At 33.8% G+C, this 21796-nt stretch overlaps 1 protein-coding gene across 1 annotated transcript; it reads right to left on the bottom strand.

Annotated features, from left to right (window-relative positions):
• Positions 1 to 569: 569 nt before the first annotated feature.
• On the bottom strand, positions 570 to 1355 carry LOC115875740 (piggyBac transposable element-derived protein 3-like). Its single transcript, XM_030891251.1, has one exon. The coding sequence runs from the start codon at positions 1353 to 1355 to the stop codon at positions 570 to 572; it is 786 nt and encodes a 261-aa protein (XP_030747111.1).
• Positions 1356 to 21796: the final 20441 nt, after the last annotated feature.

Genomic DNA, 21796 nt, shown 5'->3' with positions numbered 1-21796 from the left:
AAATTTGTGCCACTTTACGTCATAGTAAAAAGTGAGAAAGTATCCACTTAAAAGTGCTTTAAAATAGAAAACTTGCTCACTATAAATTGAAATTAAGCTCTTAAAGGCGGTGCTCGTGTTGTAACGTCTCCTCCCGACTCTTTTAGACCTGTTGCTTGACGGTAATTCGGACAATATTTTCCTATTTTCTCCCATGTAGATATCTTTTATTATTTAAGAATCAATTTCCTTCAAAAAGTTACATGGCATTTTGAACATACATATTAAAATAGAAAAATATTATAATAAGGAGTAGATATATTAATATTGTATTGATGTAAGACAAAAAAGTGAAAAATGTTTTAAAGTAATTGGATAGATAATATACAAAATATTTATTAAAAATAATACGTTTAATATGTAGCAAAGTCGAGTATGTCACGTTGACAATTATTAAATTGGGTGTCGACGTCGACTTTCTAATTGACTGATTTCACTAATTTCGAGGTGAAGCTTTATTTAGAGCTTCAAAGTTAGTGGAATAAATTAGTGTTTTAAATTACACTTTATACTTAAAGAGTGGCAGTCATTTAAATGTCTAAAAAATACAATAATTCAATAATTTGATCACATACGTCAACACCACCCATTTTCTGGTTGTACATACCAACAACATTGGGACACGGGACTTCCACATGTTTTTTCTCACTCTTTTCCCATCTGCTAACTACTCCTTGTGGCTCAGATCCACAGGCTGTAGATATCATGAGAACAGATTTATTGTCCATCCATTTTGTCACGCTAACTTTTCCATCGTTTCTAACTAATTTCTGTGAGTTTCCTCTTTTAAATTGTTTGTCTTTCAGAAAATTACATTTCTTCAATCTATTTGGCATGATGGTTACGGTGCCATAAATTTCCAAAGAAATCAGCCTGTCAAACAAAGATTCAGTCGAAAAGTATCGGTCAAAAGAAAGATAACTCTCTTTTGGTAGTGTATGAGATAGGTGCAGGATAACCGAGGCACCAAGACCCAGGTCTTTGTTTTCGAAAGGCGTCAGTTTACCTTGATAAATTTCAAAGTCAAGAATTTTTCCCTCAGATGTTGTGAGAACAAAATTTTTAAGATCCACTGGTCTAGGTTTATTCCTCACATACTGTCTCACTGGACACCTTCCTAAGAATGGAATCATTTGTTCGTCAATTGAATACGAGGATCTAGGTTTCCTCTCCAGTGATCTGCAATGGTTTCGAATCATGTCTATCATGGGTTGAAGCTTCCATAGTCTATTCTCCTTTTGAATTTCACCTGGAACTCCCAGAATATCCACAACGTAAAAATTAACTCTCAAAAGGTAAAACATATCACGCGGCATCACATCACTCACTAATTTAAATTTGAATTTACTGTTCCAATACATACGAATTCTAGGAAAGTGCAATGGACGCATCCCATGATGGCATGTAAACCAAAAAAAAATTTGATTTCAGTATCAGAAACTGCTAAAACTCTTCCAGTTTTCTGTAAATAGTATTGAGCTGTACATTTGGCGCCCAATGAGTAAAAATCGGCCCCCAAATATTTTTGAAAATAGTGCCATGGACTCTGGGGACTGTTGATACTATTAACTACCAATGGATCTTCTTTACTGGAAAATAAGCCCGGCTTCCACCCAGACTCAAGATACGCGAGAGGAACGTCGTCTTCGGAATCAGTCTCTTCTTCGTCGCTGGACTGTGTAGCCTGAGGAACAGCTATTTCCCCTTCCAAGACCTCGGTAACAGTTTCTTCTTCATCGGATTCCATCTCAACCTCCGAATCAATACTATCTAAGAGATCATACAAGGCATCTGGATCGTTTTCTAGTTTTTTTAAGTCGATTTTACCTGAAATAGAAATGAGTTGTGATAATACTCACAATTGTGAATATAAGGTATCAATCCCCTCATGTACAATTGTGATATGCCAACAAAAACCTAACCTAGAACCGAATTGAAATCCAAAACCCACCCTACGATATATGGGATACTCCTCTCTGTTTAAGTCAGATATCATGAGTTAACTACATTGAATCAATTGTTTTTTTTTGATAAAAATAAAGTACTTACGTTTAGAAGTAATGGCGACACAAAACGTAAATAAACAAATGGCAAAAACGCATATCCACTGATCAATCAGCTGAAATTCCCGTTGGCGCACAATTTGTACCTTCACGATTGTACGATACAGGAGCTGATTCCACCAAACTTAATTTTCGCCTTTATGTAGCATGTAAATAAGGAGCTACAATTGTTACCACTGGGAGCGTAAGGGTTATGCGAAAATGTTAATCTCAATGTTTTGTTGAAAATCATAATTGACCAGAGTTTAAAAATTGCAATAGATAATAAAATTACTTAATATTCAGTAGTATGGATACTTAAGCACCCACATTTTTATCCGTATAAATTCCAGATTGTTCAGGAACAAATTGATGATAGAGATTACACAGTTTTCTGAGCGTATGATAGAGTCACTTGACAATGTTACCTAAAGAACATATTTTTTTCTGAACATTCAACTTTCACGTTGAATGGCCAGGAAATCGACAGAACTGTCGTTATTGGAAAGACAAAAATTCACAATCGGTGATGGAGAACTATACTTACTGGCTAGAAAAAGTCGTCAACGTTTGGGCGGGCATTATTGGCGACAAAATGATAAGTTCATCAATGATAATGTAAATGGCCAGATACTTGCGGTTTTTAGAAGAAGCTTATTCCAAATCTGGCAATTCCTCGATCCTCTTTTTAGAAAAATTTCTGTAGAAATATCTGCTTTCCGTAGAAATATTTTCTTATGCAAAAATATGAGCAACTTAAAATAGTAATTGACGTGTTCAAGACTTTTGTTTAATTTCTCAGTGTTTAATATACTGAATTTGCTTTAATTTAAAGACTTACACTGTATACCAACACTGCAATATGTATAAAGAAATAGGTATATAGTTCCAAATTTTTATGCACAGCGAAGTGAGCAGGTATCATCTAGTTATCTTACAAAACAATAACATTTGATTTGTAATATAATAAATACAGAGGGTATCAAGATGAAACTACAGTATCTTTCTATACTCGTTTCGACTATAGTGATGGCCCACAATTTCTCTTAGAGGATGAACATCAAATTCCAAAATAACATTACCCGCAAATTGTGAAAACGTAAAAAAAACTTGTTAACCATTTTTTACTTATTGAAAGCAGTATGCCACTAATTTTTGGCATTCTGAATGTTTTCATTGAAATTAAAGGAACAAACTTCTACGCTAATTGGAACCACTGATTTAATCCATTAATTTGGTTCTCAATGAGGATTAAGTGTAATTTTCTCATATCCTTATATTTTTGTTTTGTATATTATCCAAGTTTATAGTTAAGTATAGTTTATTCAAATTACTTCTTCCTTCATAAAGTGTATATTTTCGAAGTTAACTTTAAATTCTTGTTATTCACATATGCTGAAATAAAAACGCGCAAATTCGTGACCTACATGTTTCCGAAACATTTTACCAGCTCGTGCCACTTCCCTGACAAATATTCCTCGTGCGAAAGCATTTATTGGAATATTTGACTAAAAGAGTTTCTTTTTGCCATTGGAAAAGGCCCTAAATATTGAGGAAAAGTCAAACGCCAATTTAGACTTCCACGTTTCTCTTTGTGCCTTCGTTTTCTCCGATCTGATATTCGTTCCGATATGAGCAAATGTTTTCGCGTAAGCCAGTCTGTCGTCAATCAAGTCAAGCTTTATCTCCCTCTTGCAGTTTAGTACGTCCAATAAGTTAAGAATAAACGTCAATAATTGTATATACCTATTCTTTTGGGATCTCGTTTTAAATCGATGAGTAGTATTAAGTAGTTTTTTATTAAATAAAAACAATTGTGGTTGAGTATACCCGAGCCTCTCAAAAGTGGCTCACCTTTTTTACCAACAAGATTTGGTATGTCAGCACTGAAAAAAAGGATCTCTCAGTCGAAATGAATATGACTTTGACCCAAAAGATTGGCGCTTTTCAATAAGGCCAAGAACGATGTTTCTTTGCCCAAAGCATTAACTATCTTTTCATAAGCTTTAAAAAATTACTTTAGAGAATAGAAGAATCTATCAGTCCAAAGTATTTCACTCTTGACCCAAAATGAATATGCAAAGAAGTTCTTGCTACAAGAACAATAGTCTCTTTGATTCAGGCAAAAATTCTTGATTGAAAAGGGACATTTCTTGATTAAAGAGACACTTTTTTAAACCAATAGCGAATACTATTGACTCGACTAAAATTTATTTTGATCTAAGAGAAGTCTATACATCATATACAGGCATATTACGAGGTATATTTTCTCATAAAGTAAGTAAGTAAAGTGACATTATTTTCCTCGATAGTAGTTATTTCTGCTTCTTCACTCCTTGGTATTTGTTGGGGTTTGGTTTCACTCTACAAATTACAAAGAAATGTTACATCACGATTAATCAAAGTAAAGCAAATAAATTATTAAAATTATAAGCTTTGGTCACATTTTGAATTTTTTAATTTGACGACTTGAAATTCTAAAATTTTTGTAATTATTTGCATAAAAAAATCGATACCTATATTCTTATTCTATCTATAGTCACACATGCATTATCTAAACAGGTGCATTAGGTAAATGTCTCTTACCTTCAAATATAGCAAATATATGCTCTAATTTCCATTTTTTCAGAAACTCCTTTAAAGAATCCATATATCCTAAAATTTGTCCATAAAAAATGACAAATGCATGTTAATAACGATCACTAATTTGTTATACGGTATGCGTTTAAAAAGCAAATTATGCAAAATTCCAAGTGGAAAATTCCAAGCAACAAAACCCGTGCGTACTATGATGTGCGACCTATGAAATGCGACATACAACTGATCGGACTGCCGACTGATTGTATATACCGTCCTTCGTCATCGTCTTTGCGTGTCGTTATTATTTTTCATCAAAAGAGTATGTAGCTATTGGAAAAATGGCCATGTTTTTTGAATGAAGTACTTCCTAGCGTATTTTTCTTACTATCTTAAAACAAAGTAACTTGCACTTGGTTGAATGAAAATAGATTCAAGAGAAATTTTCGAATTTTTCAAGAGAACCAGTTTTCTTGAGTTAATAGAGTTTTTCTTCAGGCAAAATATTTTCTTTTACGCTAAAATAAATTCTCTTGTCACTAAGTTTTTTTTTTCAAGAACGATGACGACTTTAGTTCAAGTCTATCTTTTTTATCAGTGAGTATATGGCATTAATTAGGATTGACTGACGTATTCATTTCTTTTCAGCCACTTCCTGTTTAACCGAAAATAACTACCTCGGTATTTTTGTACATTATTCGATCAATATGTCAACTTTTAATATTTTAGCTTAAAACAAAATTGTAGTTTAAATTTCAAACTAGAGTGTCATCATCAACCAACCACTAAAGTCCACTACTGGACGTAGGCCTCCTTCGTTTGCTTCCATAACTCCCTATCTTGAGCTATTTGCATCCAGTTACTGTGGATACGCCTTAAGTCGTCATGCCATCTGGTTGGAGGACGGCCTCTGCTCCTGAATGCATCGTGTCTTGGTCTCCATTCTATCAGTTTCTTCGTCCATCGATCATCGTTTAGCTCTATGGCATTATGACTTTTGCTCTGTCTCCCCCCCGTACTTCAATATTCGGTACTTTGTCTCTCAGAGATAGCCCCAACATTGATCTTTCCATTGCGTTGTTCTTCTTTGCTTACAGTTTTCTTGGTTAATGTTAGCGTCTCCGCACCATACGTTAGAACAGGCAGTACGCATTGATTGAATATATTTTGTGAATGTCAAATGTTATTTTCTATACGTTAGGGTTTGGCTTCATTCGAACAAGTTTTCAAATATAAAAATGCATTTTACGGACACTAACCGTAGGTACTATAACGTAGTAGTGTGGAGAGCATAATAGGAAATGAAAAAATTATAGGTTGAGTACACACAAAGTTGACAATTTAAGGTATGTTGACATTTGGCTGGTTTCGCATCGTTATATGTTCAGTTTTAATTTAAAAATAGATGCAGTTTCTCTTGAATGAGTTAAAATAAGCTTGTTCAAATTGGGAATGTATGTTCAGCATACACAAACCTTTAAAAAACATTCTCGACTTCGCTGAAAAATTGGAGCCAATATTTGGAGAGATTTGCTATGTTTCCTACGATGATGCACCACCCAGTATATTTTAAATTATTTTTATTCTTCTAGAAACATATAAAGTTACCGACTTTTTTTCCTAATGCAGTTAACGTCTTAAGCTTGATTTTCGTGCATCCGTTATCCGACGATACGATGATACGATATTAATTTTATTGGTTGAATTTAAAGACTTTGATTGGTTAGAATCGGTTAACCAATCGAAGCCTTTAAATTCAACCAATAAAATTAATATCGTATCATCGTATCGTCGGACAACGGATGCATGAAAATCAAACTTTAATGTAAAATATATTTAAATATATACAGGGTGGCCCATCGAAAACGTTGCGCAAGGCATAACGGCCAGGGTATTTTTGTTTTCAAAAAATCCAAAAACACGTCAATTTTGTTTGTGAAGGAGACAACTTTTGCCCCAAAAATGATTGCAAAATCTTCAACCCTCTAAGCGGGGGTGTCATCCCCCAATTTTTTTCAAGTTGCACCGCAATGAAAAGAGCTTTCTATTCTCTATATTTCCCCGCTTCGCTTTTGAAAATCGGTCGAGTCATTGAGAAAATATGAAGAATTGAAATTTGAAAAGTTTATTTAAACATTTATCAGAGTAAATGATAAGGATAAATTCCTTCGATCAATTTGAGGGGTTTTTCTTATTATTTCTAGATGTTTACGCATTTTTTTCACTTGCCACAAGGCTGAACGATCAGGTGCGGTAGTTGCTAGGTAGCTGTTCTGTGACTTGTGCGTTGAAGTTCTTCTCAATATCGTTAAACTGACCCATAATAGAATTTCCAAAAATGCCAGCCCACACGTTCAATTTTTGAGGGTTTTGTGTGTGCACCTCGTGAAAAATCTTGGGGTTGTCCTCAGCCCAGTACCGACAGTTGTGCCGATTAACGACACCGTTCAAAAAGAAAGTACACTCATCCGAAAAAACACACATTAAATAGGAAATTATTATCATTCGCCACTCGTTCACTCATAGTTTCACGATATTGCAAGCGATGATCAAAATCGTCTTCGTTGAGTTCTTGTACCAACTGAATTTTGTACGGGTGGAACTTGTGTTTTTTTTAACATCCTTTGGACACTTGTACGATTCAGGCCGGTCTCATTGGCTAATTTTCTTGTGCTCAGCGTACTATCCATGACAACTTGGCCCAATACGAATACCTCCATAGCTTCATTTACTACAGGATTTTCCTTCTGCCTCTTTTTATTCATAACGGAACCAGTTTCGCGAAATTTTACTATTAACTCGTGAACAATTTTGCCATAAAGGTGTTTGTCAGGATGGCGTTCATTGAATATCTGCGCAACCCGATTGCCACATTCATTAAATTTAAAATAAAGTTCGATTATTTCCACTTTTCTGCAAGTGAGTACACCATAATTGTTAATAAGTTTAACGATATTGAGAAGAACTTCAACGCATAAGTCACAGAACAGCTATCTAGCAACTACCGCACCTGACCGTTCAACCTTGTGGTAAGTGAAAAAATGCCTAAATATCTAGAACAAAAAAACAGCAAATTGGTCATAGGAATTTATCCACATCATTTACTCTGCTAAATGTTTAAATAAACTTTTCATATTTCAATCCTTCATATTTTCTCAATGCCTCGACCGATTTTCAAAAACGAAGCGGGAATGTATAAAGAATAGAAAGCCCTTTTCCTGCGGTACCATTTGACCCCCCTTCCCATTTGAAAACAATTGGGGGATGACACCCCCGCTTAGAGGGTTGAAGATTTTCCAATCATTTTTGGGGCAAAAGTTGTCCCCCTCACAAACAAAATTGACGTGTTTTTCGATTTTCTGAAAAAAAAAATTACCCTGGCCGTTATGCCTTGCGGAACGTTTTCGATTGGCCACCCTGTATGTAGAAAGTATTTTAATCTGTCTAATCCAGTAAGTATCTTTTAATAATTAAATTTTAGAGCTGTAAATGGTAATGATTAAAGACAGGAAGGAAATAAGATTTCTTACGATTAAAATCAAACAAGGCATTTTAAAGAATACTAAATTTGCTCATAAAGAGGAAACTGTAAATTATTTTATTGTGTCACTTATTAAGTTCAACAATATTTATACCTTTAAACATTAATTTTCTTAGCACTTACACGGTATTACCGTAAAACTAATTGAAAATAAGAATAGAGACCCATGACGCGTCCGTATGTGGTCGATAGTCGTCGGGATTATTATCCAATTAGACCGCAAATTCAAATTGGAATGTGTGTTCGTATTTGTAATAATTGTTACGGTCAAGCCGGACGGAATATGCGGGTCGAAAAATATCCTTTCCGCGCATCTCGACCGTCCTTTCCCAGGGAGACCTCTTAATTAATATTTGTCGCGAATGAAAATTAATTAGTTCTCTTTGTCGAAACTGCTAATTTAGTCGAGGATTGTGTTAAGCAATTGTAGTCGTTAAGGTAGCATTCATAATTGAGATTTTATCAATACGTTTTAATACCGGACTTCCATTTAGGTTTTGTGCGATAGATCTGAATTAATTTCTACATATCTTGCCGTTTGATCGTATATTAGGTTTGTGGAATCATCGAATATTAGATTTATCTTAGAAATAGTGGATTTCAAGTGCTATTCTTTATTTGTTTTTGCTAAAATACTGAAATAATGGTTTATGATAGGTCATATAATAATTTGCACAGTTGCTAGTTTCAAGATGTTATTTTTATATTAAATTCTTTACACATTTAAGCTGTTTCAAAGTTTCAATCGCTCTTTAGATTGTTTCAATCGGTGCTTTTTAACTGAAACTATATTTTTGTGTTCTAGCTTTTTTATAACTAGAATAATATTTATAGTAATTAGTGATTAGTGAGTAGATTTTGGTAAAAGTCTGTCCAACATAACAGGAGGGAAATAATTCTACAGAAGTCTTCCAAAGTATGAATTTTGCTACATTTATCTTCTCCTTCTTCTTCATGTACCGTCTCCATAACGGAGGTTGGCTATCATCATTGCTATTTTGACTTTGGAAGCTTCGGCCCTAAATAGGTCAGATGTAGTGACATTAAACCATTTTCGCAGGTTTCTGAGCCACGATATTCTTCTCGTATTTTCCCGGATATAATGGAACTTTCACTATTTGGTCTGAATTTTCAGCATCCAAGGGATATCCTACGCCCTTTGATGGTCCACATGATTTACAAAATTGTGTATGACAATGTTTGTGATATCTGGCACCCGCACAGATCAGATCAATCAATGAAATTCTTGCTGCCAAAAAGATCTTTTTGGCATCTTCGTTTACTATGTTATCTTCTATCACATTCTGCAGTTTTATCGCAAATTCTGGCTTTGAAATGGTAGAAATCGGCTGTCTTTTGGCGGGTGCCTTCTTCAGTTCCTTCTGTATTGAGGCTTTTGATCCACAGGCAGTTATGGTGTAAATCAAATCCTTGGTCACTCGTGTAACGATGTTACTTAATTTTTGTGATAATTAATTTGTAGTGATTAAATTAATTAGCTTTTAATTATCAAATTATTTATAAAATAATTATTTTGTCTTGGTTCGTATCGATCGATACTCGCGGGGATACGGCGCGCGCCGTTGTCCCCACTGTGTGCTGTTTTTCCCACTCCTGTAGACGAGAGCAGTACCGTTAGAAAATCAAAAGTCGTCAGTTGCTTGGTACCTGGGTTGGTGAATAGACGACAGCTTCATTCTGCTCCGCCGAAGATATAACTCGATAGAAAGCCTCGCTTTCTAGAAAGTGCTCACCCGACTACTACCCGCACCCTCCGCAATATCCTGTCTTGCGCAGTGTCTTTTCTAGTGTAGTGCTACGCCACGTTTTCATCAAGTGAAGCTTGACGTTTGAAAGCTTTCCTTTTAGTTTTCCTCACTCAATCACGTGAACGTGTGTTTTAGCCAACGCCTCTGTCTTTCACAAGGTGGCTGAATATGCAGAGCAGTAGGCAGTGTCCTTTGTCGGGAGGCGTTTCCTGTGCCTAATCCATCCGTGATTGAAGGGAAAGCATGAAAAACCTACAATTTTGACCGTGTGGTGCCGTTTTCACGTACGGTTGGATCGTGGGCTAGTGAACAAACGAAAGTCAAGTTTCTTCTCCGGGTTAAGATAGGGTTTAACTAGTAACTTTTTGATTTCGCGATCTTGCCACGCCTGCGGTACCCGACAGCCGTCAGGAGGCCGCCTGCCGTCTTCGTCCCGGTGCGCATGCGGTGCATGATTTTCTTTTAGAAAGTAACAAGACACTGCGTAGCTGAATGAAGCGCTGTGTTGGGACCAGACGACTTTCGAAAGTTAATACATGCGCAGTGCATTCTCCAACCGCAAATACTAGTGTGAGCCATCCAGCCTTCGCCTCCAGTTCAGCGCCGCGCATGCGCCCTTGGTTAGAAAATAGAAAGACTCGCGCTTGCGTAGAATCTTACTCCGCGCCATTTTGCGCGAAACTCCTGAGCCAAGACTTTACGGCTGCTTCTCAACCGATTTGAGTTTAATAAAGATTGTTTATATTATTTTAATTTAAACTGATTGTTTTATTTTGACTTTACCTGCACACCTTCATATCTGGAGTCTCCACTGTTTAAAGGCTATCCGTACTGGCAAACGTGTACCTCTACCACTATAAATAACAGAGGTGGCGCCCGAGAGATCTAGATTTACCATTGGGCGTCAATAAGGCTATTTTTCACAGAACCAAAGAAATAGAAGAAAATATAAAGAAGTAGCCTTACACTCGTTTTTTTTTCTTCGGAGCGTTAAGAGTTGGAGAGAAAATTTTCGAGGAGGAATATCTCGAAAACTACTAATTCTACGTAAAAAATGATAAGGACTATTTTTGTAGGTAATTACCTAAGCTTCATTTTTTCTTCCAAGAAAAAAAAATTGTGAATTGCATATTTTGGCAGATATTTACGAAAACTGATTTTTCGGCCATTTCGGGTCATTTTTTCGGCCAAAGCTGGCCGAGCACGGTGTTACTGTTTCCCCTAAAGGATGATTCACGGTACACCGGAACGTACCCGAGCCGGGCCACGTTCCGTAAAGTAGACACCGAGCCACGTCCGGGCCTTCAATATATGCAACACCGAGTGGACAACGGGGATTATGTCCGTGCCGATTATATTCTAGAAAACAGTGTTGCCGCAGTGGTACATTTGTACCAAATTTGATACTTTTAATTCTATTTGGTACAGTTGTACTACATTTTCAAATCCAGGATGATTCGGTACAATAATTATTTCCCACGCACACCGAAAATGAATAGATATTTAATAATTATCGTCGTTGATATTGCATTAAACGCGCTTACCAATACCATTCGGAGACAATCCGCATTAATTAACGACGTATAATAAACGTTGTAATGTCTATAGGGTTGCCTATATTAAATAACCCGAAGAAAAAACTTAAAAATTTGCTGTTTCTAACATGCTTCTATATTTGCGGGTTTTTTTTAATAAAATTTAAGTTTTCCAAGTATCGTGTGTAGTATTAGAATTACTTACATTTCTTCAACCTATACATACTTATAATTGGGTTTTCTGAATTTCTATTTCATGTTTTTCGTCTCGATTTGTGTCTTTCTCCAGGAAGTTTTTTATGTAGAAATTTATGAAGAAATTCACAACGACCAAACCGGTTAAAGTCATTTGCAGATGTATTTTGTTGTGCTTTAAAAAATTGTACCAAAGTGGTACATTTTTAGTTTATAATGTGGTACGCGCTAAAAGTTGGGTGCGGCAACACTGCTAGAAAACAGTCGCTATAGGCCCGTAGACGAACGAAGTATTTAGCCGCGGCGGCTCATTTATGTTTACCGCAACGGGGCCGGAACGTAGCGGATCCGAGGAAAAATGTACACCGACATTTCTTGGACGGGGCACGGACCAATGACATCGAAATAAATTAGACCCGGCGACTTACATTTTGGCGAAATCCATCATTGCCTTAGAAAATTGCATGTATGCCAAATTTCCACTTCGACCGCATTTAAAAGGAAATCTTACCTACGTATACGTACGGGGATAGCTAACCCACATTGTAAACCAGGAATTCCAAATATAGATTACGTCGTAGAATACTTTAAACCGATAATAATTAAAGGTAGCCTAGTATCACGAACTACTCCCAATCGGCATTAGCCGTTATTTAAATCTTCTGTAATTATAATTTTTAGATTTTAAGAAATTTAACATAAAACAATCGACAACTATCTTTACTCCTAAATTCAGGCAGCCAACAAAACATCCAGTTCGAATTCGTTCATAAATTGCTTTACGGCGTTGCCAATGTGTTGTGGTTTTTCGAAATGTTTTATGAGGTGATTTCCAGATATTTTAGTGTTTTGTGGTATTATTTTTAGTGATTTTATTCAGAAACAATAAGACAATGATGCGAACTTGCTTAATTTGCAAAAATAGAGACGATTTAAACCTAGAAGTTTGATTTCGAAGGTGAGTAAGGCTATGTTACATCAGTGCGGTGCCGAAAGGTAAAATAGGAAAAAATCTTTGGAAATATTAGTAAATCACACAGTTTTGGAATATACCGTTATAAGTAACGAACCATTACATTAAGTTAGTTTCGTCACGTTTGGTTTTATTGAATATCTTGATCATAATATTTAAATATTATCGAAACCAAGTATACAAATGCGAATATTAATTTGTTGAAAAAATATATAAAAAATTAAAGATGTCACAATTACGAAAAATGTTCAATAGTGATATACCATATGATCGAAAAAAAAAACGGCGTTTATGGGGAATGTCATCGATGTTCATTTCTAAGCCATCTGGACGCATTTTTTTCGATCATACTGATTGTTATTAGGATTTTTAGTTATTAAAGATGATTTTTTAAGTGTAAAATCAAAATAGATTTATATAATGGATATTAAATATACTAAATACCGTAGGATCGAAAAAAAAACGAAAAAACGGCGTCAAAGACTGCTGGGAATAACAATCGAATATAATTTTGGCGAGGCCTATTTCTAGATGTTATTTAGTAAAAATTGACATAAAACTTGTCAAAAACTAATACTGATTATAGAAAAATTATAAAAGAATAGAACGTTTCCAGAAACACAAATCGATATCCAAAAAAAATTTTTTCGAATTTATATTACACCATTTAAAAATCAAATACAACCTTAAGGCGTACTACTGCCAGTAAGTGTAATTAAAAAATAAACAAGAGTAGGGGTCATGACATATCACCTTGCCAAAATTATCACCGATTGTCATTTTTGACGCCGTTTTTTTTTTCATAGTATAATTTTTGTAATAGAGGAATGTATTTTTTGTTTTGTTTATTAAGACTAAAAAAATTATATAGTTTAAAAGATGAATGCGTCTTTGTTTGATATGTTTTATTGAATAGTTAATTATTTATTCAGTACAAGGTCCCGACTATCCGCGAAGAAACTGATCCAGAAATAAGTAAATATTTTAGAAATTTTCTTTTGTTTAACAAAGATCTTTATTATTGTTGTTATAAATAGTAATATTTTTATACCTAATATTAAATTGAAATTCGTCACGACAGTTTTAAAATATTCTCATTTTTCACCCTTGCTTCAATCAAAATAATACCATTAATTCACATAAAAGTTTTATAAAAGTTGTCTTCGGCTCGTATTCATTGAACGCTTGATGGATTATATTACTACTGGAGCAATTTACAGACATTACTATGGAAATGTGTATATCATAATTTCAATTAGTTATTTTCCTATAGAAGTGATTGGAGTATAGAAGTAGTCATTTTCAAAATTTGAAGAGCCATCTAGCACAAGAATATATCGTATCCAAAAATCATATTTACGAGAATATAATATGAAATTATATATTACAATCAAAGTAACTACGCCACTGACACACATTCTCAAGATCTCTGAACAGCGTTGCCATTCTCTCGGGAATCCTTCATGACTGCGATCAGACCGTCTTGTCACTCGCATAGAACAAGAAACGAATGTCTGATTCTGATCTTTCTCTTTTTATGAATGAAATGCCGGGTCTCGTCATTGGCACGGACGCGTTCCGGCGAAGCTCGGACCGTGCTCGGCTTAGCATGAATGTATAAGTATAAATAACATTTGACAATGTTTGGCCGTGCCTTCACCGTCGCACGGCTCCGGCCCGTCACGGTGTACAGTGAATCATCCTTAAAACTACTCCTAACAAGGTACACAATCCGTCTAAAAAATTAATGTCGACGAATTATGCCGAGACTTAGGTCTTTTCGTGTCATTTACTGGACTAAAACTATATGTTTAGCTTCACCTAAATAAATATAACTGAACAGCAATTTAAGGATATGCCTTTTTATTGCAACCATTTTGAACGTTGTAGTAAATTTCAACATACGAAGCACGGCAAACAATATATATAAATTTTATACATATTTTTCTAAAACAATATGTTTTATATTTCATAACTTTTATTCGCCCTGCAAAATTACCTACCGGTTTAATAAATATCAACATGGCAATGTTTGTTTTATAGCATTCTGTAAATTGAAATATCTTTTTCAACGGCAAAACAAATGTATTGGCAATTTTTGCTTGACCGGGAACGCTCAAGCACCTATCTGTTCTCTATGTAAAATTAAAACTATTTTAATTTAAAACCGCAAATAAAATAAAATGCTTTGGCTATTTTGTTATATTTCGTAGTTTTAAAATCTTTAGAGCGAAATTCTTGAATGAAATTGGTATATAAAAAATGGGGTGGTTAATGATATACATATTTAATACATATACGCTCACCGGCACGAAAAACGGGCACCTCAAAATTTTGATGTTTTTTAAAGTTTAATATATTTTTTCTACAAACGTCAGTAAAAATGTAATTTTTAACGCATGCTGTCAGTGCCTAAAATGTGACATTATGTCACTGATTAAAGTTATTAACTGTTTACTCCTTTGAATAAGAAGACTAAGGAAGGAGCATAATGCTATCCATGTATTCATGCATGGTGGGCGGAAAAGCCACCATAAAAGCTCTCTAGGGTGGGGATCCTTGACAGTTCTGTTTGACGATTCATTTGACACATTTGAATTTGATTTAAAATTTTGTGAATTTGTCAGTCTTTACGGAGCTTATTTTATGTTATTTATTATTTATTCTACTACTGATAGTTGTATAAAGGTAGTAAATCTAGATGGAAATTGTGGCAGAACTTAAATTAACAGTGACACTATCGCGATTTATCGAAAAAGACTCTAAAATAGTTGGTTGTGTAGCGTGCGGTAGATCTCGGCAAAAATTGAAGATACATACGTGTAGTAAACTGATCATTTATGAAATTCTCTTAAATTAACTAAATTATATATTTTTCTTGCATTTTAGCTTTTATTTATTACTTGTCAAAGATTAGATGTCAAAGAATTTAGATACGTTAATTTGACTTACCTGCTTCAGTAGCGTATCGGATGTTTGTGTTAATAAATACAGATTATAACTTATCTATTTTATTAGAATTATATATTTTATAACAATTTTAATAACTACCAACATTTATTCACAACGTAAAATAAAACAACAAATTATTGAGTCTACCCCACGTCTACCCTACATCATAGTTTTACATTTTTTAAATAAAATTAGAACGACACTGATAAACCGGAATTTAAGTCGGCCATATTTGAGGCCCATCGCGGTGTACCTAAGATTTTTGATATGCTCCTTCCTTAGTCTTCTTATTCAAAGGTTTACTCAAATTAAATATACAATTAGTGAAATTACAATTGGAATAAGTTATTCCATGGCCAATGTCATTTATAGGTGTAGTACAAGTAGAAGTTATCTCTGACGTGAATCTTGTACCAAGATTAGAAGCAATGGTAGTATCCGCTGAGGTTCTGGATAAAATTTGACCTGCAATACTCGTTTTATTTTATAAAGAGTCTTCTACATATTTCCAGGTATGTTCATTATTTGACCCCATAAAAAAAATATTCATCGTTCGGTATTGTTCTCCGTTTACTGTAATACCTTGTTCGTTTTCATCTTCCTGATGCTTGACTTGACGCCACTAGATTATTTTTTGCGGGGCTACACGGAAAAAAATCATTTCTATATTCAAGAACAATCATACACTTGAAATTTTACACTTTCTTTAAGGATAGTATTCTTTCCATGAGTTCAACAAGTATTTGGAACTATTTTACTTTTACACTTGCTTTTTAAATATAGTTATAGTCACTTTAAGTAATTTTGAATCTAAAAAAAAGAATAAAATGACTTATATTTAAGAAAAGCTTATATTACTATCAAGTGAACAAATCCTTTAGCAACGAAGAAACTATTATTAAATGAAGTATAAATGCTTTTATATAATAATAAGTAGTATTCTTAACTTTTTTAAAACTTTTAGTTGAAATAGGTGTATTAAGACTTTAAATAAGTATATTATTATCGGCCCGAGAATAACACCCCATTTCCAAGAGTTACTATTCTTATATTAAGTGACCATCCCCAACAGCAACAACGCAACAGTGCATTCCTGATTCCTATCTTCATTTGGTTTCTGTTTCTCCTCTGCGACACGAGACGCGCCGGGTACTTTATATAAAGTTTTTTTGTTATCGTTTATGCTTGTGATATGTTAAAATGGAGGACCTTTCTTCAGGCATGGGAGATGATTTGATTTGATCCCAAAAATGTCAAGGTAATTTTAGCAATAATCCTACATTATTTGATGACATTGGTTTGAGGTTAGGGGGACTCCATTTTAATATGCATTATTTCTTATACATGTGTGGTAAACTAGGTATGTACGCGTTTGGAATGATTCAATTATGTTTTAACAATTTTTATTATCGTTTCTCGTTTTCAATTAGCGATGCCGCTGTTCAATATCTACCTATATTGGGAAATTACGCAGTTTTATTGTATTTTCTTATTACGAAAAGCATATAATTTGGTAGGTGATGTTTGGCTAATCTAATTTAAAAAGTATTAACCATATTCGGGGTTATTTTGGTAATATTTCAATATTCCATTCCTATTGGAAATGGAAATTATAATTTTTAGCATGTCCCAACTCTATTATATTCATGTATATTACCGAGCAAACCCGTTTTTAGAATAAACTAGTTTTTCTTAGGACGAATATTAACCGGGATCGAAAAACTATATAGTTCTCACAAAATTCGGTAACGTGTTCCCTATGCTTTCGGAGGTTCGGGTTCGATCTTGTTAGAAACTCTTGTTTTGGTAAAATCTTTTCTTAATCTCCATTTACAATAGGTATGGAATTTTGAAATATCACCAGAATAACCCCGAATATGGTTAATACTTTTTAAATTAGATTAGCCAAACATCACCTACCAAATTATATGCTTTTCGTAATAAGAAAATACAATAAAACTGTGTAATTTCCCAATATATGTAGATATTGGACAGCAGCATCGCTAATTAAAAACGAGAGACAGTAATAAAAATTGTTAAAACGTAATTGAATCATTCCAAACGCGTATATACCTAGTTTACCACCAGTGTACAAGAAATAATGCATATTAAAATGGAGTCCCCCTAACCTCCAACCAATGTCATCAAATAATGTAGGATTATTGCTAAACTTACCTTGAAATTTTGGGATCAAATCGTCATCTCCCATGCCTGAAGAAGGTCCTCACATTTTCACATATCACAAGCACAAACGATAACAAAAAAACTTTATAATTTTATAAACTACCTCTTCGGCGCGTCTAGTAACTAACCTAAAAGTAAGAAGAGGCTTTATTTTATAGTAGGTGATATTACACTTGAATAAAGTAATTATTACATGTACACAAAGATTTTCTATACTTAATGCAATAATTTGCTAATTTACAAATAAGTATAAGTAGTACTAGAAACAAGATTTTATCTCGAATTGTCTGGAGTGTAGTTATAATCTTAATTTCAATACTAGGTAAATCTTAAATAAAAGATAAATTTTCTTAGCTTCAAAGGATAAGGTTTTCTTGAAAAGAAGTATAACTAGATTTGCGGAATAGGGAAACTAGCATATCATTGGTTCAAGATTAATAATCTTTAAGCCAGTTTAGCTTTTTTTCCGTGTATGTGATAAACAAAGCTTGAAAAAACATTCCACAAACCATTCAACAATTGAAAGAAGAAATTAGGCAAATAATTCATAACATAACTCCAGAAATGTGCTCAGCAGTAATGGAAAATTTCAACAAAAGAATTGTGTACTGCCAGGGAAGTCCTGGTGGCCATTTGGCAGACATTGTGTTCCATGTATAATTCTACACTGCCATAAAAAACTTTTAGGTATATGTATTATGAAACTTTTATTTCATTCGTTATCAACATCCGAAACTTCTTATTGGATTATCCTTTATTAGTGACACTGGAAATGCTTATGTTGGTAGTGACTTAGATCAAGTAAACCCGCCATAAAAATATATATAGGACCCAGCTTGGTGCGTAGCTGCAGCTGTTAATTTGCAGCGCAGCGTAAAGTAATTTTCTACGCAGTCTAAACAGAAGGTTTTGAGGTACAGAAAACATTAAAATTTAAGTAATATTTTTGGGTTAGTCTATTTGTATAATATTGATTTATATGGATTCAAAATCATATTTTTTGTAAATTACATTTTTTCCAAAACTATTTGTTTCTTTGAGTTTTTTTTACTTTTAGAGAAGTATTGGTATATTATAACCAGAGATTATTCACCACCAACTAGTCATCTTCGCTTTTTCCTGCGTTTAACCAACAACGTAAGTTCTGGTGTAAATGCGGGTGGTCAGAGTACGAGTTTGGATTGTTTTTATACAGTCAACAATTGGTGTCAGAACCTGACTTGTTACATATCATAAGATAAACAAATATCTAGGTGGGTAAGCAAAGTTCCTTTCATATAATCATAAGTTATGTGAGTGGGTAGACTATGAAACAGTTTGTGATTATGAACACGGCTTCCAAGAAAATCGGTAAAATTGGTGATCTGGTCTTACGAAAAAGGTAGTTATTTGAAAAAAATTACTACAAACATTTTTAATTTCATTGCCCTTAATTGTACGATATTTACCTCAAATATAGCATGTAAAACCATAATGTATTCTGAAATAAATGCTATTTTAGGCAGTGGCGGATACAGAGGGGGGGTCATGTGGCCAAGGCCACCCCTAAAATCTATAAATTGGGTTTAATACTAGGCTTTTGGGTTAAAAATGGCGCTCTAAAAAGCATATTCTACATTACCTTTTATTTGGGCCCCCCCCTAAAATATATTCCGGGCCCCCCCAAAATAAATTCCTGTATCCGCCCCTGATTTTAGGTTGAATTAGCGAGAAAATATATACGCATTTAAAATATTTAGTTAGAACACATTCCATGTTCAATGGAAAAACATATATAAACTACTATATTAAACATTGTATTTATACTTCTAAAAATAATGCCCAAAACAACTAAACAACTGGCCAAAAATATTTAGAGAAAAATGTAGATTTTTACAAAATGACCAGCGGCTTTTATACATTTGGCGTTCTAGTTCATAAAATGTGTTGATGGGAGTTATAAAAATAGTTTATGCTTTTTGCCTCGGGCTGTCCATTTGCTTCCATCATCCTTTCTTTGGTAGATGGAAAATATCAATTACCTACTCGTACAGCAGGCTACTTAATTCCATGAATTATAGAGGTCGGTGAGTTTTGTGTTACATCATTTTTCTAACTAGATTGTAAAATGCAATTTAAAAAATTGTTTCTTTGTATGTCTCGTATTTTTTACGTATTTACCGTTATATAGTTTAAAAGTTATTTATTTTTTTATTTTCTACCATGTAGTATACAGGGTGTTTCAAAACAAATGCGAAAAACTTCAGGGGGTGATTCCTTCAAAATAAAGGGTAGTTTGCTTCATAAACGTTGGGTCAAAAGTCAACCATTAGGGAGATATCGCGGTACAAAGATGGCGGAAAAATAATGTTTTAATTTTTTATCTTGAAAACGAAAAGAGATAGACTAATAAAATTTTATGGAAGCATTACTGTTATGAAAACACACTTTCTGGTAATTTTTCACTTTTTTAAAATGAGTGGAAGGGGTTGAAATAAACTATCCCTATCTTTCTTGTTAATGAAATTTAAAGAAAATCTTATCAAACACATGCAAAAAAAAAAATAATTTTGATAGTTTAGTTTATTTAGAAACTTTTTTATTTTTGTGTTTTGATAAAACTCACCGATTTGAAATTAAAAAATAAAATGTAAAGCATTACATGCCAGGACAAAAACATTTTCTGATAAAGAATCTAATGGGCTGCTGTAATTTTTTAGGAAAAAATCTAGTCGGCCGCTGTTACTTTTAGGATGTTCCTAATATTATTATTTTATTTGACATTACTCTACTGCAATACGTTATTATCTAGATGATTATTATTATCGTTATTATCATTCTTAATCTAAAAATGTTTTTTGTCCTGACATGTAATGCTTTACATTTTATTTTTAATTTCAAATCGGTGAGTTTTATCAAAAAAATACAAGAGATAAAAAAGTTTCTAAACAAACTAGACTATCCAAATTAATTTTTTTTGTATGTGTTTGATAAGATTTTTCTTTAAATTTCGTTAACAAGAATGATAGGGGTAGTTTATTTCAACCCCTTCCACTCATTTTAAAAAGTGAAAAAATACCAGAAAGTGTGTTTTCATAACAGTAATGCTTCCAGAAAATTTCATTAGTCTATCTCTTTTCGTTTTCAAGATTAAAAATAAAAACATTATTTTTCCGCCATCTTTGTACCGCGATATCTCCCTAATGGTTGACTTTTGACCCAACGTTTATAAAGCAAACAACCCTTTATTTTGAACAAGGAATCACCCCCTAAAGTTTTTCGCATTTGTTTTGAAACACCCCGTATATGTTGGAGGCAGATGCCGAATTCGGCCTATGTCCGAAATAATTAGACATATGGCGATTTGTCCATACTAAACTTGCCCTGATGCGTGCAACTTCGTGGTTATAAATAGTCTTTATATAACTTCTTTGCGGAGGGGGTTAATCTTTTTTTGGTATAATATAACAACAAAAGATTAACACCCTCCGCATAGAAGTTGAAACATATGCAATCAAAACTCTTCCGCGTAACTTTGTGGATATAGGCAGGTATATTTAATTATAATCGCCATATGCCTCCAACATATACAACATATACATATAGTAATATTGCTATATACAGGGTGAGTTTCCTACGATGATCTCTATGGGTATCTCGGAAACTAATGGAGATAGAGAGTCAGTTAAATGGGGAAAGAATTGCAGTTTTGTGGGGTCATAAATATGCGCCCTTCAGATTTTCGAAAAAGTTCATGGCTTACTAGATATTTCGAAAAAAACAAATTATGGCTATTTTAAAAATTGTCCCTAATTCCATTATAACCTATTTTAGACAAAAAGTTTTCAGATAAAAGTTGTAGATAATCACATCCTAATGAGATTGTGTTCTCCGATTTTTTCTAAAGCCTGTCATTTTTGACATATGACACAAACATATGTCTTTTTAAATGGAAACCATAGTTGGCCATGACATCATAAAAAGCGCCGTTTTTTAAGCTTTTCAACGAT

This window comes from Sitophilus oryzae, unplaced genomic scaffold (genome assembly GCF_002938485.1).
Source record: "Sitophilus oryzae breed Bouriz unplaced genomic scaffold, Soryzae_2.0 scaffold_1395_pilon_pilon, whole genome shotgun sequence".
NCBI lineage: Eukaryota > Metazoa > Arthropoda > Insecta > Coleoptera > Curculionidae > Sitophilus > Sitophilus oryzae.
The sequence above is the reverse complement of the archived record's forward strand: the minus strand, read 5'-3'. Positions and strand labels throughout refer to the sequence as shown.